Genomic DNA, 27,756 nt, shown 5'->3' on the forward strand with positions numbered 1-27,756 from the left:
TACTTCACAGTTAGGGCGGCTAGGAGCTGGAACCAACTTCCAAGGGAAGTGGTGCTGGCCCCTACCCTGGGGGTCTTTAAGAAGAGGCTGGATGCCTACCTGGCTGGACTCATTTGAGTCCCGTTTCTCTTTTTGGGGTTTTTTTGTTGTTCTCCCGCCCTGGCGGGGGGTCGGGCTAGAAGATCTACTAGGTCCCTTCCGACCCTTAATCTATGAATCTATGAATCTATGAATAGCGCAGTTTTTATACACTGCTTTAACACATGGTAAAATAGGCTACTGCGCATTAAAATACATGTGTAGACATGCCCAGATAAATGTAATTATGAGTTTGATATGAATTAGACTTTTGTATAGATAGATCACACTGTCAGTCTGGGGTATATCTCAGAAAAATACTTTAACTATTGAGGACTTCAAAATCAGTTATTTTATTTCTTTTTCATCCCACTTCTATGTATTTCCTTATTTCACGTGAAAGAGGATACATGCAAACTCAATTAAAAGCAAGTAACTCTTTTAAGAAAAAAGTTAAATATTATATAGAATATAAAATATTCCCTACCCATCATGTAACATGGGGATAATAATACTTGTTTCCTGTATAAAGCACTGAGTGATGGATAAAAATATATAAGAACATGGTGCTTGATTCAGTCGGTGGTACAGATATCCTATTGATTTCATCCCAAAAGGCCAGTGCACAGATATTAAATTTGATTGCATATTCTGTAGTTATACAGGCTTATTTAGATCCTACATGAAAAGCACCGGTAGTGCCAGGCCAAAGTCTAACTGGAAGTCCCCACCTGTGTAAATCTGTAGGCAGTGTAGTTTAAACTGTTATTTATTAAGTTGCTGACTCAGAAGTCACTGCTAACGCATATTCTTTGCTTTCTCTTTCTACAATAATTTTGATACAGACTGAGCTGTGCTGTGCTATCCACAATCTGGATGTTCTGCATGCATGGTAAAGATCAAGGGGTAACCCAAACCACTAGACTAGCCTCGTATCTCCATTTTTTATAGTAGTACTGGTTATTTCTGAAGGACTATGTTTTCTGAGCAGTTTTGAGCAAACACTACCCTAGAACTTTCCTCTCCATTTAATTTTTATTTGCTTTTAAGGTGTTTCCTGAAACCGTTTACGTGTAACAATCCACTTTCTTCTGGAACCGGATGTAACTTCCTATTTCTGTGTGCGAAAAGTGTGGTCGTCATCACTTGAAATATGACCTGCTTAATTAAAACTACAGTTGCATTTCTGGAGAATTTGACATGGTAGCCAAGGCACTCTCTCAATCTGTAAATGGATATATTTAAAATATTCAGATGTTAGGAATTATAAATGTATCTGTTCTGAAGAAAGAAATTATAAAAAAGAAAACAAAAACCAAATGCAGGATTATGATACAATTGTAAATATAAAATACGTTAAAATGATTTTTGATTTTGCTTTTTAAAGTTGAATGACATACATTCAATTAGCCACTTTTAAACTGTTGCAAGCAACACCAGTGGTTTTCTGAGGATATCAAGATCACTGCTGACAAGACTTAATAATGGAGTCCATTGAACATCTGGTAGAGCTAAACATGATTCAGCAGGCGAAGAAGAGAAAACTGTCAAAGATGAAAACTCTATCTCTTTATCAACTGCCTAGGAAACATAAAGGAGAAATTTCCCAATGGGAAGGTAAGTTGCAACCTGGGGATATTTGCCAAAAACTCTAAATGTCATATATATGTCTAACATGGAAGTAAGTGAAGAAAAACATAGTGTAGCTTCTTATTGAATACAAGGGGTAACAGAAAGATGTAGTTATCTTAGTAGTACTCCCTGTTTAGAACCCAGATCTCCATTTTATTTTTCTACCTATCCATTCATCTTAGTACTTTTGCTTCTCTGTGTGTTCTCTATCATTATATTATCTGTGACACCTTCTTGGAAGGAAGTTTCAGATCAAGAAATGCAGGATTTTGTCCATATCAAAATGAAATCTAGATTTTTCTTAAACATGTTAATAACAAAATGATTTTACACCTGTTATCCTCACTGGGATTTCACAATGGTACTCTCCTGGTTTTTTTCCTTCCTCTCTTTCTATCATTATCTCACTTGTCTCCTTTTGCATGCCATCTACAGGCATCCCCAGAGTTATATCTCCTCTTTCTGCTTTACACCCTTTCTTGGACAATCACTATAGTACTTGGGCATTCGCAGAACCTGCAGTACTGAGGGAGTCTTTCACTTGCTGAAACATCATTTACCAAGCAGATATTAGTCATTCCACAGCTGTGTGTACAGTTTGTCCTCTGTACAGGATCTAAACAAATAATAGGGAGATAATATTTGGGGTTCCATTCTGTGTTGCAGGATAAGGAGCCCAGATATTTTTTATAACCCACAGATCAATATCCCTTCCACCTGATGGTGGCATTAGAGTGGGTGGCACAGTCCTTCCATTTGGGCATGTCCTATTTTTGGGTCAGATGAGAAATGATGGGTTGCATAGAAATATGACTGCAAGTATAGTTGAAGTACCATAAATGGGTGTAAGGATGTTTTGGCCACTAATAGTTGATTAATGCAATTGTTCATTACCACCTGGCATACATTTTCAAACTTTCAGACACAATGTACATGACAATGGTAGTTTTTTGCCTTCCCACAGTCAGTTGTGGTAAAATTCCTTAGGGAAGACCACAGTTACTGCTTTATTTAGGACAGTTTATTGGCCTGTGTCAGGGTTATTGTTTAAATATCTTCTAAGTTGGTAACATTATTTTGCAAACCCAGTCATTACCAGGTATCCTGGTTTTCTCTGAAAAAAATATTGCAAATTTTCTGATTTAAAAAAAAAGGGAAATTCTCTGATTAAAACCCCCAAATCTATGATTAAAATGAAATGCCACTATATATAGGTATCAATTGAACAGTGTTTTATTGATATATTTACAATTTTAAGGCAATTTGGAAGCCTACCAGTGCTTCAATCACTATAATAAAATAAATCCTGTGCACCCATAAATTTTGGTATTTGATTTTGGGTTTTTTATCATGGAAAATCAGAGCTCCTCCTCTCCCTTAGCTCACCAGGACACAGGCCCCTCATTCCCACCTACAGCCCCATAGCCCTGCTAGTGCCCCTCACTCCCTGGCCACAGTCCCCTGGCCCTACTGATGATCCTCACTCCTCACCCACAGACCCCTACCCCCCAGCCCTGCTGGAAGGGGCCACCAGCTACCAAGGCTACGGGGCCAGGGAACTGGTCCGCAGCACCTGGCCCCCCAGCACCAGTGCCAAGCCCTGGCTGCTGCCAACAGGAGGCAGCAGCTGCTGCGATGTAGTAGAGTGCAGAACCCAGCTCCCCCCTCACCCCCGCAGGCATTGCGGCCGGAGTAGAGTTCATGGGGGGAGGCATGGTGCGGGGTGCTCGCTGTAGGCTTAGGTCTTCCTGCCCTGCTGCTCCCCACCTGAGGCTTCCATGGCACAGCAGGGGGAACCTAGTGCAGCTGGGCAGAGTGGGACCAGGCAGGGACGCTTGTTGCCACTGCAAGCGTCATGATGCCCTGGCGAGGCTCCCTCTGCCTGCCCAACAGCAGTGATGGGCACAACTCCATGCCGCCACCCCTGCTGCTGCTTGGTGGGCAGGGGGCGCCTAGCCAGGGTGGTGCAGAGCTTGCAGCAACAAGGAGCTTCCCTGTTCCACCCTGCCCGGCTATGCCGGGTCCTGCCCACTGTGCTGCGGAAGCCCCGGGGGGAGGACAGCAGGGCAGGGACCCCAAGCCTGCAGTGGTCAGGCTGCCCCTACCCCTGCCTCACATGCAGATCTAGGGGGCATGTGCCTCTCCCCTGATAAGCCACCCATTGCCCTGTACTGCTCTGTGCCTGGGACCTGCAGCCAGGCATTCCAGCCCCAGGCCCCAAACTGCATGCACTGCCCCAGCTGGGCAGAAGCTCCAGCCCTAGCCTTGCTCAACTTCCTCCCTCCCTGTGGGGGCATCAATCTCCCTTTTCCCCCATGCCAGACTTATGTGTGGGAATTGCTCTCCAGACTACCTAGGAGCCATGTGCGTATACATGCACATAATGCCCTTGTGCCTGACTGCCCTTCTCCCACTCCCCCAGCCCCTTGCAGGTTGGAACTCTGCCAGCCTGCAAAGAGCTCTTTGCAAAAGTGGAAAACCTGCATGTTTCTCCATTAAAATGAAAAAAAAAACCATGTTTTTCTCGAGCAAAAGGGAAAGTCCATGTTTTTTTCCTGTTTTTCTGTGGGAAATGGAAATCCCTGGTCATTACAGCAATTTTATTTTGGGAGAAAACAAAAACTGATACACTACTTGTAGTCCAAACAAAACTGTAATTCCCATAGGGCTAATTTTGAAAATGATTATTCATATGTTGTTTTTCCCTTGTTTTTATTGAAGGATTTTGGAAAATCCTCATTTACATAAATGTATCTGGTAACAATTAAACAACAGTTGTAAGAATTTAAACATCCTATGAATAGTTAAAAAAAATAACAGCTATTCTGTCTTAGGAAAGAGCTAACAAGCAAATATAATTGTCCTTAGAACAAGTAAGGCAATTAAATTATGGGCAGTAGTAGCTAAGCACTGATATTTGGAAAAAAATATGTATTATTAATCTAAGTAGAGAATTAACCATTATGTTTCTGCTTTTTTTTTGCACAGTTCATTGATTATATATTTAGAAATACCAAACACATGTTCTATCTATGTATACAAAAGGACAGCCTTAACAAAGCATAAAGGGAATAACTCTGAAATCAATTAAAAACAGTAATTCTGAGAATATATTCGAATGATCATCAAGAATAGAAAGCAGTCAGTACCTTATTAAATACAAGTCTCAAAAGACAGGCAGTGTGCCAAGAGAATTTGAGGAACCTGTAAATGTTATTTTAGCTGTCTCTTCCATATTGAGAATTTTCTTAAATAGAAGAGTAAAAGAACAAAGAGGATAAAAGAAGTGTACACACATGTGCATTGCATAAAATTAAACATTAATAAATGGTAACAGTGGTTTTCCAATACCACCTGATCTCAGAAATATAATTAAATATGGGTTAGAAATAGCATATTGTAGCTAACGTTGCAAAGTGGAAAGAGAGAAAGCTCCATCTAGTGGTTATATCACAGCATTTCAATTTTAAACGTTTTGAGAATTGTATCAATAATTTATTAATACACATACTCTCTTCCAGTTAGAAAATGTAAAATGAATACAAAACCCCAGGATCATACAACAACTAGGAATGATGTAAAATAATTAGAAATGGTTAATTAAGGAAATCTTCCAGGCATTAAAAGCAGGATACCGCTGATACACAGGGTGGATCACTAATTGACAAAGTTCCTCCACCTTGAAAAAATGCCTTTGGGCATCAGTAACACATTAAATATGATTATGGGGATATGTAATTGAGCATGTGAGGGTCTCCTTTCTTTAGTGGCACTACTCATAAAGCTTGCATTGAAATGCTTTCCTCAGCTGGGGCCTAAATGAGGGAGTAAGTTCTGTATATATACACCAACGAATCTCAACCAGAGTGTTGCAGCACCCTGAAGTGCTCTGAGTTCCTTTCAAGGATACTGTGGGATGCTACGCCCCATTGGTGACGTGTGGGGATTGCATGTGCACCCCTCGAGCATGGTGGTACACCCCCTGCAAAAAGGTGCTATTGACATTGCCAGTGGTACCTGTGGGCAGTTGCCACTTGCCAATCCCCACTCATCGCCGATACCGCCGGTGGCATCTGCCAGCAGTCCACGATCATCGCCGGTGCTCGCCACCCTCTCCCCCCTGCCGCCGGGAGCATTGCAGTTGCCTGCAGGATCTCCCTCTTTGCCGCTGCCATGCTCCCGCTGCTGCCAGTGCCACCCCCGCCTGTGGGAGCTTGCCGTGCCCCACCAGCCTCCCGGGGCCATGCAGAGTTCATGCTATGCCGTTAACATTGTTAGGCATGCAAATACGAGTCACAAGATAAACCCAGAGATTTCAAATAGTAATCCATAGTGTGGAAAGCATTCCAAGCTGTTGTGGGCTTTCTGAGTTCTTTGCAACAGAAAAGTTGCTCTAGTACTTTCCTGTAGTCAAAAAGCAAGTGAAAATAAGGGGTACCCTGGGTCTAACAAGGTGGAGAATTACTGTTCTGTATGCAGGGGTGGATCTAAGGAGGGTGCACTGGTGCAGTTACACCACCCTTTGATTCCTGCTCTACCCAAACCTGAAAAGCAAGTGCCTGGGAGGGGCAGCATTTCTATTCAGGCAGAGCTGAGAGAGTTAGTTGACTTCATGGCTCATTATATTCTCCCCTATTCTTGTTAATCTCTCTCTACTCAGGTGTTAAGATCCTCTATCCTTCTTAACAGTCTTGATGTTTCATTCTGGTCAAACTATCCTTCTGCAATGTTGCTGTCTGTTAGCTGTCTCTCTTCTAGTTCACAGCCCTGCCGACTGTTTTCAGCTCAGGCTAAAAACCTTAACTCAGATGTGGTAACATTAACTCAGGTGTAGCAATGATTGCCAGTGAAATATTGGTATCATTGCCAAGGCAGTCAAGGCAGCTAGATTTTGTTTAATGAATCTGAATAAAAAATGTTCATTTAACACTAATGATTGAAGGACAAATGTTATCCCTTGACTGTTTTTTTTGCCTTGTGTGCTTTTTTTCAACTTTATATGTCCTCTAGCAAATAAGTGAACATGCCAGTAGGACATTCTTTTTCTCACAGCGTATTAAAGTGTGGAACTCATTGCCACCAGATGTTGTGGAAGCTTACAGTTTAGCCAGATTCAAAAATGGATTGGAAAAATTATTGGAGGAAAGGGGCATCAAGTATCTATTGAGCGTGGGAATAAGGGTCTTGTTATACAGTAAGTCTGGTGGCTTCTAGAGCTCTTTACCCCTGGACTGGCTGTATGTTAGCACCTTTTAAGTGGCTTAAAGTACTCATTATTTGGTTTAAAGTTACACCACTCCAGGGTAGGATTATCTTCAATCCACCTAATTTTGTTCCGGTTCCATTACTGCGTGGCCACTTCCCGTAGCTGTTCTGCCCAAGTTGAAGTTCTCTAGTATCCCAGAATGCTGTGCCCCTTCCTGACACAGGATGAGCAGGGACATTGGGGCACAGTGGGCTGGGCATGGTTCTCACCCCTTGGGGATGTCGGGCAGAATGAGTATTGCAGCCCCAAAGTACCTGGCAGCCTTGGTGCCTCCCACTGTTACCTAGACTGGCTATGTTTGTGCCAGTGGTGGCACAGTGGGTGGTCACCACCTGAGCTCTGGAGAAAAAAGGATCGGGCTCCTTGGAGCTCAGGCAGCACCAATATCCCTGCTCTCAGTGTGGGGCCACAGTGTTTGGTTCAGCGAGATCAGAGCCCCAGGGAAGCTGCTTCCCCAGGTCTCTCCGGTCCTGCTGCAACTGACATGGTGGTGAGCTTGCTGCCTGGCAGGAGGAGCCAAGAGGTCCTGCTCCTAGTCCTGCTCACCAAGCTTCTAGTGGCAAGTCACAGCTGTGCATGTGAAGGACAGTCAGAGCAGAGTTGCCTTACTGTGCAACTGCTCCACTAAGACGATTAACATTTGTTTGGCTTACAGCATGAATGATGAATGATGCGTGCCCCTGGAGGCTGCGGGGGGCACAGCAACCACCTGCAGGCAGCAGTGTTGTTGGCAGTGGGGTGGCAGTGAGCGGGGACTGCCCGCAGGCAAGCCGTGGTGATGTCGGCAGCGAGGATGGGCCAAGTGGGGACTGCCTGCAGGCAGCTGTGGTGGTGTCAGCTGTGAGGGGGGTGGTGAGCAGTGGGTGGCGAGCAGGGACCACCTGCAACCACCAGCAGATGCATTGGCAGCGAGGGGGAGGTGACAACCACCCACAGAAGCTGGTGGCAGCATTGGTGGCGGCCACCAATCTCAGGGGGAGGCACGTGCCCTCCTGTGTCCTGCCGAGGTGTTGCCTGTGGCTTACAGTGTCATGTTTACAAGGCCCCGAGGGCCACAGCCTGTGAATCAGAACTTCCTAGACCAGGGGTAGGCAACGTTTTTTGGCTGGAGTGCCGAAAAAACACAATGTCTACCTTGGAAGGTGCCAGAGTGCCTACATGCTGGAGCCCAGAGCAGCTGTTTGCAGCCTCCCGTCTGCAGCCAGCCCAAGGAGCCCAGTCTGCTTGCAGCATGGCTTGCAGCCTCCCAGCCACCTGCTGGGAGCAGCTTGGGCTCTGTGGCTGGCAGCAGCTGCTTACAGCCTGGGCTGACGGTGGTGTGCCAAGCAAATGGCCTCGCATGCCATGCTTGGCACACGTGCTGGGGGTTGCTGATCCCTGTCCTAGACCATGAATGCTGGAGGCTGCAAGTGAGAGGGGAACAGCAGGAAAAAACCTGGTCATACCCAGTTCCCCCTGCCTTTCACCATCCAACCTCTGCTGCTGTGTGACATGAGGTTGAGGGGGGTTGTTATGAATGTTTCCTAGCCTAGGTCTGAATCAGATCTCACTTGCCGTTCGCTTTGTGGCTCTCAGGTTTCTTCGGCAGCAGCACCACCTGGATGTTGAACAGGACCCCACCTTGAGGGATGGTGACTCCCCTCAGCATCTTGTTCAGCTCCTCATTGCTGTGGATGGCCACCTGGAGGTAACAGAGGATGGAGTTTTTTGGTTGTTGGGGTAGCGTTTCCAGCCAATTCCAGAACTTCGGCTGTCAGGTAGTCTGTCTGCTGTCAAATGGACCGGCGCCCCAGCCCCCACTTGCTCAGTATAATTGCCCTTGCAAAGCTGAGGGTGTGCACAGCCTACAGGAAGACCTACTTAGCCTTAGCCAGGACCTTAAATCCCTGCTTGCCATGACCTGGCTTGATTTCAGTCTTATGTGATGCTGCCCCTCTGCAGAATGGAAAATGGGCAAGGTGGATTTCTGGCCTGACACAACAAATGGCAGCTTTTACGCGCATTTGGCTTTTGCTTCCATCTTAAACTGAACCGTACCTTGCTGCCTAGTCAGTAAAGTTTCTAGCTTCTCCTGAAGTGGAGACAAGCCTGTGTTGTGTTATGGGCTGCCCCTCTGCACCCCCCTTTTCCAAAGCCTAGATCCACCCCTGGCTGCAGGCTGCGCCTATGCCCGGCCGTGCCCGGGGCAGTCCGAGGGGCGAAACTCGCAGCTCGGCCAGGGGAGCTGGGTGCGGGGATCTGCGGCCGGGGAAGGGCAGGAGCGGCCAGGCGGCGCCCGTCAGGCCCCGCAGCGCACGGGGACCCCATGCTCGGTGCCTCGGGCACCTGCGGGGCGGGGGCGAGGAGCAGCCCCCACGGCGGGCGCTCGGCTTGGGGCGGGGGCGGGGCCGCGACTCGTTCCCTGCCCCTTGACGTGGCACCGACTCTCCCATCAGCCATGTTGACTGCGTCGGCGGCGCCGGGCCTGCTGGGTTCACGGGGCGGGCAGCGACAGCGGCAGCGGCTCCTCGGGCTGGGGCAGGGACGTGGGCAGGTGAGTGCGGGCCGGGGGAGCTCTCCCGCCTCCCCTGCCGCTGCTCCGGCCGCGGGGCGGCAGCGTTGGGCGCCGGAGCCCCTCATGCCCTCTTCGTACCCTCTACCAGGGCCGGGGAGCGGTGTGAACATCCCAGCCCGCCGGCGGGTGGGGGAAGTATCCTGGCCACTCCAGAGCAGCGGCCGCCTCAGCCGCGTCTCATCGCGCCCCGGGGCCCGGGCACCAGATGAAGGGGCTGGGGGACGCCGCGGGCTGTAGAGGGCGGTGGGAGCTGTCTCTGCCAAAGCATGACACCCCCCACTTCCCCAAGGAGCTCTGGTAGGGGGAGCCGCAGCTCACACAGCAAAATTGCCCTTCTGCAGCCAGCCAGGGGAGCCTGAGAGGTGGGCAGCAGGTTTCTGTCCCCAATCCCTACAAACCCAGGGCACCACAGCTAGGGCTGGTTGCCACATGGGTCTTTGCACCCCGGTGTCTTGGCTGGAATAAAGAGCGGTGTGGGTCCGAGTGTGGGGGCAGCTGTCCCGGCCCTGGTTGCTTGCATCTCTGTGTCACAGGGTGGATGTGGCACCTTTGCACTTATCTCTGGCAGCACTGGGGAATTTGTACTGCTTTAACTATACCAGGTCTTTCCCTTAGATTAGATTTCTCACCAGAAGTGGGTTGCCAAAACACATGAAAGGGTTGCAAATAAACTTTGAAAATTAATTCTCCTTTGAAGGAGAAAAATGTGGGGAAACTGTGAGTTTTCCCTTGCAGGCTGGCAAAACTCCAGCTTGGGGCCCCCTTGCCCTACACACTGGGGCTGATGGTGGGGGCAGGAGAGATGGGCACGGAGTCAGGACTGCCCATCGCAGTTTACAGACGGGTCCTGGTGCAAAAAAGGTTGAGGACCACTGTCTTAGATGGCCTGTGACAGTGGTTTCCACAGTGTGGTCTTCAGATTTTACTGGGTCCTACTGTTCTTTTCCACTAACATGTTAGACTATAAAGTACATGGTGGGTCTAGGAGAAATGTTGAGGGGTGACAGTGTCTGGTAGGTTATAACATATGTGAACTGCTGGTATGGATACCATACACTGATCTTAAAATCACCTCTTAATGGAGGGAATTTGGGGAGCAGGACTAGGACAGGAAATTAGTGGAAGTGTTGCCATCCATTTATTAATACTCAGTTACATGCTGTCATTTTGATAACTTGAGAGTTATTCTTGGTACCTGTCAAGTACTGCCTTGAAATAATAGTATCTGATAATTTACTTAGAGACAGATAAGAAAGGATCACTGAATTAAAAATCAAGTTAACAGTGGCTCAGTAGATTGATTAAAGTACAGTAGATATATTTTATTTCTGAAGGAGAGTGCACTCCATTAGGCTGTTTTTATGGTATTTAAATGTTATTGTATGTCTCCTGTCCCACTGGGATTCCTATCAAAACAAGATGTAGCTCTCTGGAGGTTTTGGTAGTCTCATATTTAGTGGATATTTTATTTCAAAGTAGATTAATAGGTTTCTGAGAGAGGTTTGGAAATATTTAAATATGTAGTTTGTATGTTCACAAATGCTGTAATAAATGGGGGAGGAGGGGCTCTTAATATCTGTTTCTGAAGAAACCATATCACTGAATGCATGTCTGCCTACATCAATCAGTCAGACTAACAGCTGTTTCTAGAACGGTTATTCAAAGGCATGCATTTAAAAAAACAGTATAATTATGGGGTAGGTTTCTGTAATATAAGACATCAGATGTATTTGTCATATACCAAGGATAGAATCCTAGAAAGTGTTAAATGTCTTATACTTTCAGTGACTACTTAAACAACTAGGGATATTTACATGAGTAAACATTTTTAAGATGAAGTCCCTGTGTCAAGCTTATGACCCTTGTTTCAGTGAAAAAGGCATGTGGGTAACCACAGTAACTTACCACTGCAAAATGCATTGTCTGACAGTCTGTATCCTATTTTGGTATTAAATTGTAACACGCAGATGTAGTTGGCTTTTGGAAGGGAAGGAAAGGATGGAAAGAATGGGGAGGAGGGAGATGGAACCAAACATGCTTTGTAGACAGGACTCTTAAGAGTTGGAATAGTATTTAACTTGTCGCCCACCATGAGTATCTGTCTGCCTGCATGCTTAATAGTACTATTAGTCATCTTACAACTCTGTGTGCACTTTGCCCTCTGCACAGTATGTAGCCAAGTAATAAAGGGACAAATAATTTAATGTGCTTTTATTTCAAAGGATTAGCAGCAGGAGGGGCATTCTCCTGTAGTGGGAACCCTTCCAGAAGGGGTTTCTGGTGCAGCAGAATGCCCCTGCCTTGCCCCCACCACTGTGGGTCAGCTAGGAGTAATACAGGGCGAGACGGGCTGCCCTGCTGAGCCTTGCTGTGACAGCAGAGTGCCCCTCCCTCACCTACACTGCTCCACACTGACCTGTGGGGTGAGGCAGGCTGCCTTGTCATGGTGGCAGCACTCACGGAGGCTTGCTGTGATGGCAGAATGCCCCTGCTTACTCACATTTACCTCCCTGTATTCCTGTAGGTTGGCTCAGAGGAGTACAAGGAGTGGGGACTCCAGGAGGGTTCCCACCATGGGAGAATGTGTGCCCTGCTAGTCAGAGGGCTGATGGGATGGGGAGGTATTCCCTAGGGACTGGAACCGTCCCCTGGTTATCTGTGGTAGGTGCTGTTATTCAGCAGCTGCTAACTCCCAATTGACACTCTGGCTGGGGAGAGAGCAGACTGACAATAAATGGGTTCCCATCATGGCGGGGGTGTCCCAGGGAGCATTCCTCTATTGCCTCCTTGCTGGAGAACTTGCTTGTGAAGCTCTCCAGCTGTAGGGCTGCAACATGACTGCTTCAGTGCTCAGACTATTTTTTTACCAGTAAGAATTTTAGAGAATTCTTCAGGGGTGTATGTTGTAGTTGTGTTGGTCTAAGGACATCAGCAGACAAGATTCTTTGGGTAAATCCAATATCTTTTATTAGACCAACTCATAGTTAGAAAAATTCTTCTTTGCAAGCTTTTGGGTATAAATACCCTTCGGCAGGCTGAGGAAGCATCTGCAGTTGGTGAGTGCTCTTCCTGGATGGAATGAATAGTAAAGAAGCCAGAAGCTGGTATGCATGCAAGAAAGCCAGTCAGTGAAGATGTAAATTGAGGAGTCAGTGGGTGAGAGAGAGGCTGGTGGGGAGGGAAGAGGGGAATGAATGTAGCTGGTGAATGAATGTAGCTGGAGTCAGATGTTAGGCAGGTTATAATGTGTCATAAATCCAATATGTATACTTAGTCCATGATTTTTTTGTATCCAGTAGGTTGATGAAGTGAAGTTCATGGGCTTTCTGTGAAAGGTGTTTTGTAAATTCTCTCCAGTCTCTCAGTTCTAATCCTCAAAGGGAGAGTGGTTTTCTTGTGAGAAATGTGCCCCCACAGGTAACTGGGTATTCTTGTCTTCGATAGATTTCTGGTATGCATTCATTTTGGTGCACAGTTGTTGTTTGGTCTCTCCTATGTATTTTCCGTCAGGGCATTTGTTGCATTGGACGAGATGTATTACATTTCTGGAGGTGCAGCTGTAAGATCCAGGAATGCAGATAGTTCTGTTGCGGGGTATAGGAATTGTGGGGGTGTTGAGATACATTGGCAGGTTTTACATTTCTTGTCACGCTATGGTCTGGATCCATTTGGTGTCTTTTGGGCTGTAGGAAGTTTGCTTCTGGTGATCATGAGGTAAGCGATGTTCAGTGCTTGTTTGAAGGCTATGATGGGTGGTTTTGGGAAGATCTCTTTAAGAACTGGGTAAAGAGATCTTCCCAGCAGATGCTGGGTCCAAAGTCAGCATGCAGTCCTGGACTTGGTGAGCCAGGTGCTACCTGGCACGTGGCTCTGGAGCCAGTGTGTGGGGCTGGAACCAGCACATCAGTAGGGCTGTGCAAAGCTTTGGTCCCTGATTCAATTTGGCAGAGATTCAGCCCAATTTGGTGACTGAATCTCTGAATCTGAATCATAGGACCCTTTAATTTCTCTGAATATCTCCAGCAAGGAGGCAATAGAGGGATGTTCCCTGGGACACCCTGGCCGTGAATCTGAATCATAGAACCCTTTAATCTCTCTGAATTGAATCAGAATCCTCTGAATTGATTCAGAGAGATTCGGAAAGATTCGGAAATTTGGACATAGATACATTTTTAAATGTTTTTTCTACATACCTCTAGGTAGCAGGGGCTCATGATTGCTGCAATGCTGGGGCATATGGAGCACAGGCAGTCCCCAGCGTGCTTGGCAGCGCACCTGTAAGTGGACCAGAAGCACTTCCGTTCCCCTGCCGGGGAGCGTGCTGGGAGGCCCCCCGCACCCTCTGGCTCAGTGACTGGTGCCTCCTGGGTCTGGGGGGGGGCACCTGGGGTCCCCCTGAGGACAACTGCTGAGCGGGGGCAGTCCCCCAGCGTGCTCCCCAGCGGACCCAGAAGTGGACCGAAAGTACTTCAAGTCCACTTCCTGGTTTGCCACCTAGCACGTGGAGGGCCCCCCCGCACTCCTGTGGGATGCTCCATGCACCCAAGCATCGCAGTGATCACGACTGCGCCTGCTACCTCAGGGTATGCAGAAAAAGCTTTTAAAGCTCTGTCTATGTCTGAGTCACCGATTCTCTGAATCAGCATCAAATCTTCAGGTCTGGATTTGGCTGAATTGAATCAGGGACAGTGATCTGAATCAACGAATTGAAGCACTGTCCCTGATTCAGGCCCAATTGGACTCAAATAGGGCTCGCTTCGCACACACCCTACATCAGATCTGAGCCTGTGTGCTGGATCTGGCTGTGGACCAACCCTGTGCACTGGCCTGGTCTGGATGCAGTTTGGGGAAGAAGGGGGGCTCCCCTTGGGTCCAGACGTTTGGCAGTGGGGTAGTTGGAGCGGTAGCAGCCTTAATTGCCATGGCTCTGTACAAGTTAATGATACCACTGTTCCTTCTCTCTCCCCTTATCAAATTTCTGGCCCTGTGAGGATCCCTTTTTCATCCAACAGCCTGTCATTGGAAGTGGTTCAAGCACCTATATTGAACACCTTCAAGATAAATTGAATGCTTATCTTGCTGGGATCCTATGACCCCAGCTGACTTCCTGCCCTTTGGGCTGGGGGCTGGACTCGATCTTCCGAGGTCCCTTCCAGCCCTAATGTCTATGAAATCCATGTAATTCATGCCCCAATTTCCCCCCAAAACCAGCTGGGGAAGAGGTGCAGGTTATATTTGAGAAAATATGGTATTTTTTTAAAGATTATTGGTATGTTGTGTCTTTAAATGCTGCTTATTCTCTTAGCACATTCCAATTATCACAAAACTGAAAATGTAAAAACACAGTGAAATTCCTTGGTGAATTAGTTAATGGAAAGTGGCAGATTAAATCACTGCAAAAGAAGCAGAATTAATAATTAAATTACTTCAGTGGTGATGCCTAGAGCAATCTATAAAGTAGACATGACATCCTTTTTTTAAACAAGTCTCTTTCAAAATATCTTTTAAAATGCTCACTTTTTCAGTGTCCTGACTGCTTATCTGCTAAGCTCCTGACACCACTCTGGAACTCTCTCATATGTTCCTCAAACTAAAGCTAGTTTGAAGGTGGTATGTTTCAATGCTGTTTATATATTTGCAAACCAGGCAATTATTTAGCACTTTCAAACAAGTTGCTACACTCTGCAAGTGTTTTCTCTTTTTTTCTTCTTCTTGGAATTATATACTTTACATTTGGCACAGCAGAAACATTCACGTTTCTGCAAGAGCATTTTTGACTAAAAGTATAATACAATATCAGTTGCAGTTCGGATTTTTCTTTCTAATTTTGATTTGTTCTTTTAATAACTCTGTGTATCCAATTAATTAAATATCTTTAATTTCAGAAATAAAGAAAGAGGTTAACAATGACAACCTTCCTAGAATTCATCCAGCAGAATGAAGACAGAGATGGAGTTAGATTCAGCTGGAATGTTTGGCCTTCAAGTCGCCTTGAAGCTACAAGAATGGTAGTCCCAGTGGCTGCTCTCTTTACACCTCTGAAAGAACGACCTGACTTGCCTCCCATTCAATATGAACCAGTTCTGTGCAGTAGGACTACATGTCGTGCAGTTCTGAATCCCTTATGGTAATCTCACTGCATAAGTTTATGTAATACTTTCTGTAGATATCTCTTTTATTTAAAATATTTGAAAAAATGAGTATGAGCTGATCATGAATACATCTTAGGAATTAAAAGAAAGTTTTAATCATCAAGAGAACTTCCTTCTCTTTTTGTGTCCTTGCAAGAAGGTATTTAACAGCAATTATAGATTAGTTGGAATCTGACAGGCCACTGTGAGCACTTCTGCTTTGGCCTCGAACTTGTGACTTCTGGGCTATCAACTGGGCACCTTAATGCCCGCATTACCCTAGTTCCCCTATCAAGAGCACTGAAATTCTGGAATAGCCTGCCAGCAGGAATAGTGAGGGTACAGCCCCATAGCTGCTTTCAAGCCTGAGCTTGATCAGTTGGTGAACGTAGTTGCTGCAGTGTCCAAGGATTTATTGCTTCAGTCTTACATTCTTAAGTTAGTCCACATCACAGACCCGTTGGACTCAGTTTTATGATTTTGTTGTTCTTCAAAGGGAGGACCTAGATAGCTGTAAAGTGAATGTTATTGGTAAAGTGGCAGTGTTATGCTGGGAACCTGGCACAGTACGTGTGTATGACTGAAGTCAGGTTTAGCAAAGTTTATCTTTTTCAGAAACATAACATTTGACTCAGTGTTTTAAAAATGAAAAGCAAGGGTAACCACAGGTGTAAATCAGTGGTTCCCAAACTAAGGGTGTGTGAGCCCCAGGAGAATTCAGCTGAAAAAGCTGGGTTTACACTAGCAGTCATAAGCTGATTGGAAGTAGAGTTGTGAGCCCTAAAAGGTTGTGCACCACTGTTATAAATGAAGAGTCATCTGTAGCTGGTGTGAATTATCTCTCTCTTTCAATATCTTCACATCACATTTGGCTATCTTTTGCTTAGTCAGACACTCAGTGGGTGATATTATATGGCTCATATTGCACAGCAGCTCAGACTAGATGATCCAATTCCCTTTCTGATTTGAAAATCTATCAACTGTCACAGTTCTAGTAAAGACTTGCCTTTTTACAGCAGATGAGGATCTGCTCCAAAACCTTCAGTGATAATCTTTTGTTAACTGTTTTGCCCTTATACAGGTTTCTCTTGCTTTATGCGGGTTCTGTATGTGCAAATTCGCTCTTATGTGATGGTGCTTTTTATACCAAAAATTTGTTATATGCGAGGTAAATTCACTCTTACGCGATCACTGTGGTGGAAGCCTGCAGTCAGCTGCATTGTGGGAGTGATGTGCACCAAAATATAGTCTCCCGTGTGGATTTGTGCTCCTCGCTCATTGTCTGCGAAATGTGTTTCTGTAGTTGCCATCCCCATAATAATAGTGCCCTGTGCTTGTGTGCACTGTCTGCTGTTGGTGAGTACCAAAATTGTCTTGTAAAAGTGGTAGAAATGGGCCTGGGGGTCAGTACAGTCAAGGTCTTGGAATGTATCCCTATTTGTTACCTTGTAAAGGGGGTTCCCTTTATGCAAATTTGAGTCGTGTGCATTTTCCGGGAACGCATGTACAACATAAAGCGAGGGAAACCTGTACTGTGGTGACACGACACCAAAAAGTATGTTCTAGGAAGCACACAAATACTTACCTAAAAGCAGCTGGTGAATTTTTTAAACACACGTAAATAACTTCGGAGCACAAGTCTCATTGGCTTTTGAAACATGCTATACAAATAAATTGCACAGTAAAGACATTGTTATTGTTTATATTGAAGCAGTTTTTGGGAATGAACTCATTGTATTAGATCCTGTACATGTGTAGTAAGAGACACTTTGTCACCCACAGAGCTTGCAGTCTAATGGAAAAGATAGAGGGAGGGAAAGAGAAAGGAGATGAAGAACTGACACGTGAAGATTCATACAGAAAGTCTCTAGACAAGTTGGACATTGAATCTGTTTTCATATGTTCCTAGTCCTGTAACTTGATTATAATACCCTCCTTCCTTTCTGGTCTGCAACAGGGTGATTTAGAAGAATATTTTTTGGTTGGGGTGCGACCTTTTTGAAGCAAACACATCTATGACAATAAGGGAAATAACATTGTAAACATGAAGAGTGCATGTTTAGTGGGCATACATGACACGCATCTAATATAAAAGCTTTTAAGTAAACTAAAGCCATTCATAATGCATTAACTTTTTTTAATTCTTATTTTTATAGCCAAGTGGATTATCGGGCAAAACTTTGGGCTTGCAACTTTTGTTATCAGAGAAATCAGGTAAGAAAATGGAGTATTTAGAATACAGGATGATCTTTTAAATGAGGAAAATGAAAAACCATTTATCAGATTATACATTTGAATTGGACTTGGATATTAGAAGGATATTAATTTTGTAGATGTCTCTTCAATCTGAGAGGTCAGAATCAAGGGATTTTTTTATGATAGTGATAACTGCCATTTGTTACAAATATAGGTCTTGATTTTCCAAAGATTTTTTTGTAATTTTGAAACTGGTACTTTATATGTTTTTTTTCTTCTTTTGCAGTTTCCTCCTACTTACGCTGGTATATCTGAAATGAATCAGCCTGCAGAACTTTTACCTCAGTTTTCTAGCATTGAATATGTAGTGCAGGTAAAACCATCAAATAATTTATTTGATCAGTTCTTTGACACTAGATAGATGCTAGCTATGGTTTAATTTTATTCTTGTTCTGATGTAGCAGCAATTAAAATTCAGTGAATAATTTACATTGTTTAGCTGTAAACCTTCAACCAATCTTGTCTTTTCAACATGAAGAGGGCTAGTTTTGATTTACTATAATCCAATTTTAGGACTACAGTATTTACTTGGTAAGGCCAGTAGAGTGTAAGCAAATTCTCTGTGGTTTAGACACCTACATTTTATCGTGTTGTGTTTCTTCAGCAGCAGTTCAACTGATTTGTGCTGCCCATACTGCAGATATTAGTCATACTACTTATCAACAGAATTTAGTACAAATTTTAGTATTGGGTCAGTCTTTGAAGTGAAGTTTATATTTGAAAAATCATGTGTTGTTATTGGAACCAACTGATTTAAAAGAGTAGGTGGAGAGTGATGCAGCATAATTAATGCAATTTGGATGTTCTTTCTTCACAATTTTCTGTACACATTTTATCGTAAGTAATGGGAGTGACTTAGAAGGGTTTAATAGGAGAACAGACCTGTGACAAGAAACTTCAAAAATAGAATTATTTAGATTGGAAAACAGCGGGAGAGACAGGAACTTCAGCAAGTTATCTATCTTGAAAAAGGTAAAATCAGAACTGGTTAGCTCTTCTTTTTGCCTTAGAATGATTGCTAATATTAAAGTGGAGTTAATTTGAAAAGACCAAAAGGAAGTTCTGGTTTATAGAGTCAAATTATAGAATAAAATGCCACAAAAATCATTAGGTCTAATATTCTGGTAGTTTTTCCCTTTTTTGAAGTTTTGGGTAATTAATTGATAGTAACATCATTGTGAGTAGAGTAAGATAACATATTAAAGGTTGGTAAAATTATCTCACGCTTCCACATTATCTGTGCAGGCCTCTACATATTTTTCTGCTATGTTTAGAATTACATTTTTGTGCAGATTCCATTATGGCTGGTAATTCTCTCCTCATGCAGCATTAAATCCTGGCCATTACTTGAAGGGGCTTGCCAGATTTCATGGTATGAGCTGGTGTGGCCAATCTTGTATTTAATGAAACTTTTACAATTTTTAGTTTTGCAGTGTTCTTTTTTAATGTAGTAATCGCTTCTCGGCCTTTTTTAGGTTAAGATCAAGTGCTGGAAGATTTAGTTTTCATGCAGGTATTTTCTTTTTTCTTAAAGCGTGGTCCTCAGATGCCTTTGATATTTCTTTATGTTGTGGACACTTGCATGGAAGATGAAGACTTGCAAGCCTTGAAGGAATCCATGCAAATGTCATTAAGTCTCCTACCACCAACTGCATTGGTAGGTCTTATTACCTTTGGAAGAATGGTACAGGTTCATGAACTTGGCTGTGAAGGGATTTCAAAAAGTTATGTCTTCAGAGGAACAAAAGACCTGTCTGCAAAACAACTTCAGGTAATAGGCAAGAAATAATTAAAAGCAAAAAAGCCCCCAAATAGTTTGTGAAGTTGACTTTCAAGATACTGTGGAAACAGTTGTTTATATATTTTTGCAAATATATATTTTTTTCACTTTTTTCCAGGAAATGTTGGGGCTTACTAAAGTAGCTGTTTCTCAAGTAGGCCGGGGTCCTCAGGTACAACAGCCGCCACCTTCCAACAGGTAGGTTATTTAAAAAAAACAAAACCTCTCTTTGCTATAGTGCTTCAGCTTACAGGTTTTTTTTCTGCTGTAACATGTAATTGATTCATATGCATTGTTTCTCAGGTAGGCTGACTCCCATACAGTATACATTTTAGTAGAAATAGGTTTTTGGCTTTAAGAGTAACCTGGAAAGTATGGGGAGTTTTAGCTCAACAGCCTCAGAAACTGAGGTAGCTGTGAAAGCTAAGTGTGATGCTAGTGAATTCTGCATTAGAAGAGAACAATCAAAGCTCTGTAAGTTAAGGGCCCTAGAGAAGTGTTTGTTAGGAGCTTATTGATAACAGATGCTCTTTTTTCTGAAAAGAAATTGGGCAAGGAGAAGAAAACTATGAGAAGACTTGGATATGAATAACATTAATTTAGAAGAATGATGTAGAAATCTTTTGACAGAAAATTATTACACGCACACGGAAATAGGTTTATGGTCTTATGCTGGAAGGTTTTAATGCCTGCCATATTCCTCCCTTGCCTCCTATACTAGGGACTCTGTATGCATCTTGTTCTTTCTCAAGCATCTCCTGTGCTCCAAATTCTTGGACAGGAAAAGACAAAGTATAACTGGGGCTCTTTTTCCTGCTTCACACTCCCTCTGCCTTCTCCTTCTGGTAGAATATTTGACCCACAACCTCTTAAAATTGTTTTCTTGCTTTCCTTGCTAAGTGCTAATGATTTCTTAATTTTTCTGTTTTTCACTAAATTCAGTAGAGCTCTGATCAGTGCTTCTGAGAACATTCCCTTAAATTGTGAAATTAACTGGACATAAGGTTCCAAAGTTCATATCCCAACAGACAAATGGGCCACCAAATGGACCCCAAGACATCATTTACATTAGGATTGTGAGAGGGTTTTGTGGTTTTCAGGCAGCTTTTAAAATATACCCAGTGGCTTAATTTTCTATGAGAGACTGAATGGGTACATTAGAGTTGAGCAGTTAAATGTATGAATAAGCTTGCAAAGCTGCATCAAAGCTGCATAAAGAACAAAGTGTGAGTGCTCAGGCCACAAGGTGAATAAGCATGAGGGGAGTGTGCCTTTGAAGTCTAGTGATTCTGGCACTCCCTGGGAGAGGGTGGGGAACTTAGGTTCCGGTTCCTGCTCTCATGGTTATGTCTCATTTTTAGTCTGGAACATGCATAATGAGTCCAGGAGCAGGGACCAGAAGCAAGGATTCCCCACCATCCAGGCAAGTGATATAAACTGATAGGCTTACAGATTCCTTTTTGTTTGCCCTCTTGTCTTTATGACTCTAGGAATCTTGGCAGCCCAGTAGCCTACTTGCAATAGAAAGGGAGGACAGTGTCTCCATATGGCCTGTTTTGTACACTGATGGTTAGGGCACGCTCCTGGGAAGTGTCAGGTAAGTTTGGAACTCCTTCAGGACAGGGTGGATTCAATTTAAATCAAATCGATTTAAATAACTGGTCAGGAAGCCTTGATTTAATAATTGTTTTCCAAGATTGGGCCCCTAAAATAGTCCATGGCCTGTTGTGACCTATTTATAAACCTTTTCTAAAAAGGTTACGTGAATATATTGTTTCAAATAGTATAAAATTAGAAGTTACAAGCCTATTCCATGATGATATCTCTGAGCTTTAACTTATCTTAAATTAAAATTATCTTTATATAGGTTTATTTAAAAAAAAAAAAAATTCTTAACAAAGAAATTAAAAAATCTGATTTAAATAAAAAATCTGATTTAAATAAAAAAAATCCAATGTTTTTGACTTAAAAAAAAATCATTGATTTGTATCCACCCTGCTTCAGGATGAAGAGGGTCTAGACCCCAGGTCTTTCACTTCCTAGCTGCGTGCTCTAACCACTAGGTTATAGGGCAGAAGATGCCAGGTAGCATCACCACCCCTGTCATGTGGCAGGCTTTTCTCAGAAGCGGTGCTTTGCATTCTGAATCTTAAGAGAGTAGAAACACCTAATGGGTGCTGACCAACATGGTGTGTGGCGGGGGGGGGGAACCCCAAACAAACATGCTTTACCAGAAGAGGATATGTGTTAGTTTAACTCAGCTCTGCAGTGTCTGTATAGATCGGGCGGTTCGGCAGGGCTTTTTAGCACTTTTATCTAAAGCTGATTCAATCAGGGGTTAGATAAAAGCACCAAAAAAGTCGCACTGAAGTGTCCGATCTATACACACATTGGGCAGGCCGGGTCCAACTAATGCAATGCCTCTTCTGGGCATATGCTGGACTTGGTGTGGGGACCTGCAGAGTTTAAAGTAAAGAACCTTTTCTTTTTTTTTTTTCCTCCTTAACGTCTGTAGGCAGCCAAAGTGCCCTGTGATTTGGTGTCTAAGCTCTTGGGAGATGTATGTTCATGTTTCCTGCTGGCTACTTCTAGGTATCTCTGGGATTTCTTAATTGCCCTTTGTACTTACCTTTTTCCATTCTCTGTTTGGGGCACTTAAGTGCTGAAGTCCTGTTTTGGGGTGCCTGCATCTCCCCATTGACTGCATATAGGTGCCTAAACCTGGTCAAATTGAATCACCTAGCTGGCAAGTTTTAAGTGTTCCAGTTCCCAAAGGGTAGGCACTTCTGGAACCAATTTGAATCTGACACTTGGACAGTTCTGGAAGTGTAATTTTTGTTTTGCTCACTCTCCAAGTATATCCTTTTCTTTTTAGTTTTTTGCCCAAATTTCCTTGATGACCAGAGCTGTTTTTTTGGCCGGATGTAGTTCTTTCTGGAACCTGGCAGTATTGCTAAGGCAACAGGCTGTGTTGCTGCAACGTGTTATGCTGAATACTTTGTCTCCTCAAGCTGGGTATGTGGTACTTGCAGGCTCTGTCATTCTGGTGAGCTGGTGACAGTGCTCTGAACCAAGTTTGGGATGGTTGCTATTTCAGTCCAACAGATTGTCCATGGATCACCAGATATGATTTGGTTTTAAAAGGTCTTATAGCAAAAATAATGCAAAAGTTAACTTCATATCATATTTGTTTCTAGATTTTTGCAGCCAGTGCAGAAAATTGATATGAATCTCACTGATCTATTGGGTGAATTGCAACGGGATCCGTGGCCTGTTCCACAGGGGAAAAGACCTTTGCGGTCCTCTGGAGTAGCTCTTTCTATAGCTGTTGGACTCCTTGAGGTAACTGTTTAACCGACAATTGTTCTTAAATGCTAAAACCTTTAGAGTAAGAAACACATATGAATAAAAATCTCAGTAATTAGTATATACTAGATTTTTCATTAAACTTGGGCATCTATAGTTTACTAATATTCCTCTAATACAGTTCTTTAATATTCTATAGGAAGAAATATTGAGCAAAAAGAGAAGAAATAATACGTAGCCCAAACATTTTAAAAACAGATTTATTTGTGGCTCTTGTCCAATTTGCCTCTTTAGTATTATTAATCTTTGGCTTTTAGTTGTATAATTACACTCAGTCACTTTCTGACTTTATTGCTTGCTCAACTAATATACTTTCTTTTAAATATCTTTTCTGTTTTTGTTTATTCGCTCCCATTTTCTTTTTATATTTTATTGCTTAGTCCTTTTCTTAATTTCTATGTTGTTGTTTTTTTTATTGCTTAGCTAGTGCAAGTCCTTTGATATTTGCAATTTTTTATTTTTAACTCTTTTGTTTACCACCATTTTCTTAGTTTTATTTACCCTGCTCTAGTATTTGACTCTTCCAGTTCCTGTTCCTTGAAGAATTATCTGTCTGATTTGAGTTACTGAGAACCAGTGGTATTGTGGCAGCATAGCTATTGTTTTAATTTCCTTTGAATTTCAACAGTGCAACCTTTTTTACCAACAACTTCATTTTGCAGCCTTTATAGTCAGATGTTCAGGTGGTGATTTTAAGCTGCAAATATGAGGAAGGCTTGTCTTGACTTTTGTATTTATATTTACAGTTTATCTGTATTCGGAGTAATAAACAAGGGGATTTCTTTATTATTTTTCTTTCTTCCTCAGTTGGTCCTCATAGTTGATGAGTTATAAAACATGGAGACAGGCTCATTTTGGTTGAGTTTAACAGAGATGCTTTTAAGTATGTCTATATTTGGTTCTTTTCAAAAACATAACTAGAAGCTGAGTAAGACAGTTTTGTGTCCCAACTTGTCTGGAAAGAAACATTTGACAAATTTTTTTTCTGTTAATAAAAATCCATTTTTGTGACTAACCTTAGAGATGTTAAAGACTAAAAACCATATTCATGCTTTTTGTTGCTTATTATATTACTAAAGCTGTTTTAATATGAAGTGCAGGTGAAAGATACCAGGTTGATAGCCCTGAAGATCAGAGTCATATATCTGACGGATATTCATAGAAAGCACAGATTTAGGCAATATGTTGCAAACTTCCTCTTGATTTTCAGTTTCAGAAGGCACCACTGTAATTAGGAAGCTAGCTTAGTATCCTAAACTAGCTTTCTAATTACAATGAGCAGTTGGGGAATAAAAGCCATATTGGGGTAGGCAGGAGCTGCAGCTGTGGCTCCAACTCCAACCTCAGATTGGGGTCGAGTCAGAGCCAAAGCACCAATTTACCCTCCTCCCCTTCCCTCCCCTTTGCTGCCTTGTACTTGAATCCAAGAAAAGATACTTACTGCCCCTTCCTCCCCCCATTTAACATGGGGAAAACTTGCATTGGAGTTTAGTAAGCGTAGTATTACTCTGTTAGGCACTAGTCTTGGAGGTCACCTAAAAAACATTATACATTCCTTCCCTTATGCTTTAGTTTTATGCTAGCATGGAAAGCAGGATATTTTGTATGCATATTTATTTTGTTAGTGCAGTTTATTTTCCATGTAAAATAATTTTTGTGAAGCCAACCACTTCAAGTGTTGTTAAAAAGAAAATGCTGTGATTTCAGGTATCAAACAAGGAATCAAATACATTCTTCATAAAAACAGTTTCCCATTTCATTGCTTCTAGTAAGAACTAAGAGGGAAAGTGAAATATGATGGGTCAGATCCACAATTTGTGTAAATTCACTTCAGCTGAGATCAAACAGTGGGGCTGTGGGAACTTATACCAACTTAGGCTTTGGTCCTAACTGTGTGTGGAACTATTTTATACATTAAAGGAATTAATCTTAATGAGACAAGAATAAGACTTTACATGAAATTAAAACGTAAGTCTTTTGATAAAGTTTAAGTGTTTGCATTAATTGACACATTCATAGTTATTTCCTCTATATAGTTATTTCCTCTGTTACTATTATCTCATGTCTTTCCTTTTCATAAGAAGAGCTTTCTGGGGTATCTTTTGTTTCCCACAGTGCACTTTTCCTAATACTGGTGCACACATAATGATGTTTATTGGAGGGCCAGCTACTCAAGGACCTGGCATGGTTGTAGGAGATGAACTGAAGTTGCCCATAAGATCGTGGCATGATATTGAAAAAGACAATGCCAAATATGTGAAGAAGGGTACTAAGGTAAGACTGGACAACATATTAATTCTAGGCCTCTTGCTAAAGAAATGCCAGTAGATATAGACACGTTTGTCTGATGGATAATAACTAGTGTATAAACATATTTAACAAACTGTATGTGTAAAGAGGAATCGACACATTTTGTTCAATTTTAGCTACTGTTTTCCAAAATTTCATAAGGATTGTCAGTATATTAAGTTAGAACCCGATCCAGTTCCCACTAAAGTAAGTTGGAGTGTTTTCACTGACTTTATTAGGAACAGGATTGGGTCCTGAATATACAGTGAGGTAAAATGTGACATGGATTTTTAAGTAGAACTCCCCATCAATTAGTATAGCACACAAATTACCTTCTCAGCTGTTTAAGAGAGATAATTGTGATGTTGTAACTGCAGTAGTTTGGGGAATATGAGAGAAGCAAGGTTCATTTAGTAATGTTTTTTATCAGATCAATTATATAGTTGTGCATAGAAACTAAAAGTTTTAGTCCTAGTTTTTTTAAAAGTTTATTGCTGTCTAATATTAGGGTATGATCTAATTTAACTGTTTTAGAAGAATTCTGGGATTTGAGGTTTTAATGTAAAAGATGTGAAGAGTTCAGTTTGCACATTGCTATAAGCATATTTTCATTTTGTATTTAGCATTTTGAAGGTCTTGCTAACCGTGCTGCTACAAATGGTCATGTTGTTGACATATATGCATGTGCATTGGATCAGACTGGCCTTCTTGAGATGAAGTGCTGTCCCAACTATACTGGGTACGTGTTTAATATTTTTTAAAGTAGTGTATGAAAGTGTGTTTTTTAAATAGCATGCTCATTTTTTTTTGCTAAGTATCTGTAAGCTATGACTATGGGTGCTTTGCATTTGAACATAATTTGCTCTTAGGTTGTGGATTAATTTGTTACCATAGCAATTCATCAGTCCCATAGGGCAACAGTAGTTTTGCCTACTGTTTCCTTGCTGGAGAGCATTGTCTCATGGGATTTGTAGTTTGGAGGGCTAAAAATAAAAATGGAGCTGACAGGTGACACAGCCCTGCTACATAGTAAGTCACTCAGATCCAGTAATCTCTTATAAGTTATCTCCTAAAATGTGTAGCAACTATATGCGGAAAATTCATCCACACTGTGTTAGTTTCATCATAGATAGCCATTTTCTCAATTAAAACTAATTATTTCACTGCATCCTGGCCAGGTGCTATAATATAATAGTGCCTGTTGCAGGCAGCTAGCTTGTGAGAGCTGGTTGTGTGCCCACTCCTTGCTACAGAGTAAATTTATTATGGTGTAGAATTCTAGGTGTATTACAGTAATTGTATCATGTTTCCTTCCCCGTAGTATTTTGCTCTTCTTCAGTTTGCATAATACTATCCTCTTTTAATTCCACTCCTTCTCTGACTCATCTGAAGGTTTTTTTGCTTGCTTTTTATGGTGAGAAGTATGCTGGCTAATGCTTTATTTTTTCCAATGTCCAGGGTTACCATAGTGTTCTGGTACTGACCTCTCTTGTTTGCTCCCTTTCTCTGGGAAGTCTTATTAGATCACAGAGTAGCACTATAGTTTCCATGTTGGTCACTCAAATGTACCTGCTCATTTCTGACTTGCCTCAGTGACTGTCTGAGATCTTCTTCTGGATGTTTTGCTACCAGTTAAGTTTAACAAGGCAAACAAATCCCACCCCATCCTGTGAAATGTTGTCCACTCTTCCATTCTCTATTCCTGTTTAATATGCCACATACCCATAACCTTTTTTCACCTTTTTGTTTGCATTATGTCACAGGCTTAGATTCTGTCAATTCTTCCTCTACAGCTTTTGTAAGATCCATCATTTTTATAGTTCCTGTTACTAGAATCCTTTCTCTCCCAGATGTCATAATTTTGCATCTTGATTACCATTGTGTCCTATGTTCTAGTGTCCTTGACCTTAATATTATCTCTGTGCAGCCTGCTGATAGGATTATTTATTATGCCCGTCAATGTTGACAGTGTTAACTCTCTTGGTATCAAGGTCTAGTTCTGCTTCTATCTTTTCTTTTTTGCGTCAACCTGTCCCACCTGTGGTTTGGGGGTTGGGGTCCCATGAGTGCTAAGGTGCACTGTTGACAGCCAGAGCTCGCAAGTTCGAGGCCATAATAGAAGCACTCATGGCATAGCCCTGTCAGATTCCAAAGAATATGTGAATTTTGCTAAATACCTTGTCACAGGGACATGAAAAAGGAAAAGAATCTGTGTTCCTTCACTAAAGCCAGCCTTAAAAATAGGATTTATCCACTTCTGCAGCAATCTTCTGTCAAGTCATCCCCTAGGTGTAAGGTGCTTTTTCTGTGTAAGTCCCTATGACCTCAGTCCTTTCTGTATTTAAATATCTCCTTGAAGACATACCTCTGTTGAGATGATTAAAAGAAAATACTAAAAGAAAAC

The 27,756-nt window shown here is 42.5% G+C and overlaps 1 protein-coding gene across 1 annotated transcript in view; it reads left to right on the forward strand.

The window, feature by feature from the left end:
• Window positions 1–9,481: 9,481 nt before the first annotated feature.
• Window positions 9,482–27,756, forward strand: part of SEC23A (Sec23 homolog A, coat complex II component) — a 50,856-nt gene continuing 32,581 nt past the window's right edge. The window contains exons 1-9 of the mRNA XM_019518859.1: window positions 9,482–9,509; window positions 15,416–15,657; window positions 17,818–17,875; window positions 18,144–18,230; window positions 19,452–19,688; window positions 19,816–19,895; window positions 22,895–23,039; window positions 25,179–25,337; window positions 25,976–26,091. Coding sequence (XP_019374404.1) covers window positions 15,437–15,657; window positions 17,818–17,875; window positions 18,144–18,230; window positions 19,452–19,688; window positions 19,816–19,895; window positions 22,895–23,039; window positions 25,179–25,337; window positions 25,976–26,091 — 1,103 coding nt within the window. The 5' untranslated portion in view covers window positions 9,482–9,509; window positions 15,416–15,436. The remainder of the gene's footprint in view (window positions 9,510–15,415; window positions 15,658–17,817; window positions 17,876–18,143; window positions 18,231–19,451; window positions 19,689–19,815; window positions 19,896–22,894; window positions 23,040–25,178; window positions 25,338–25,975; window positions 26,092–27,756) is intronic.

This window comes from Gavialis gangeticus, unplaced genomic scaffold (assembly GCF_001723915.1).
Source record: "Gavialis gangeticus isolate Ggan-Ray unplaced genomic scaffold, GavGan_comp1, whole genome shotgun sequence".
Lineage (NCBI taxonomy): Eukaryota > Metazoa > Chordata > Crocodylia > Gavialidae > Gavialis > Gavialis gangeticus.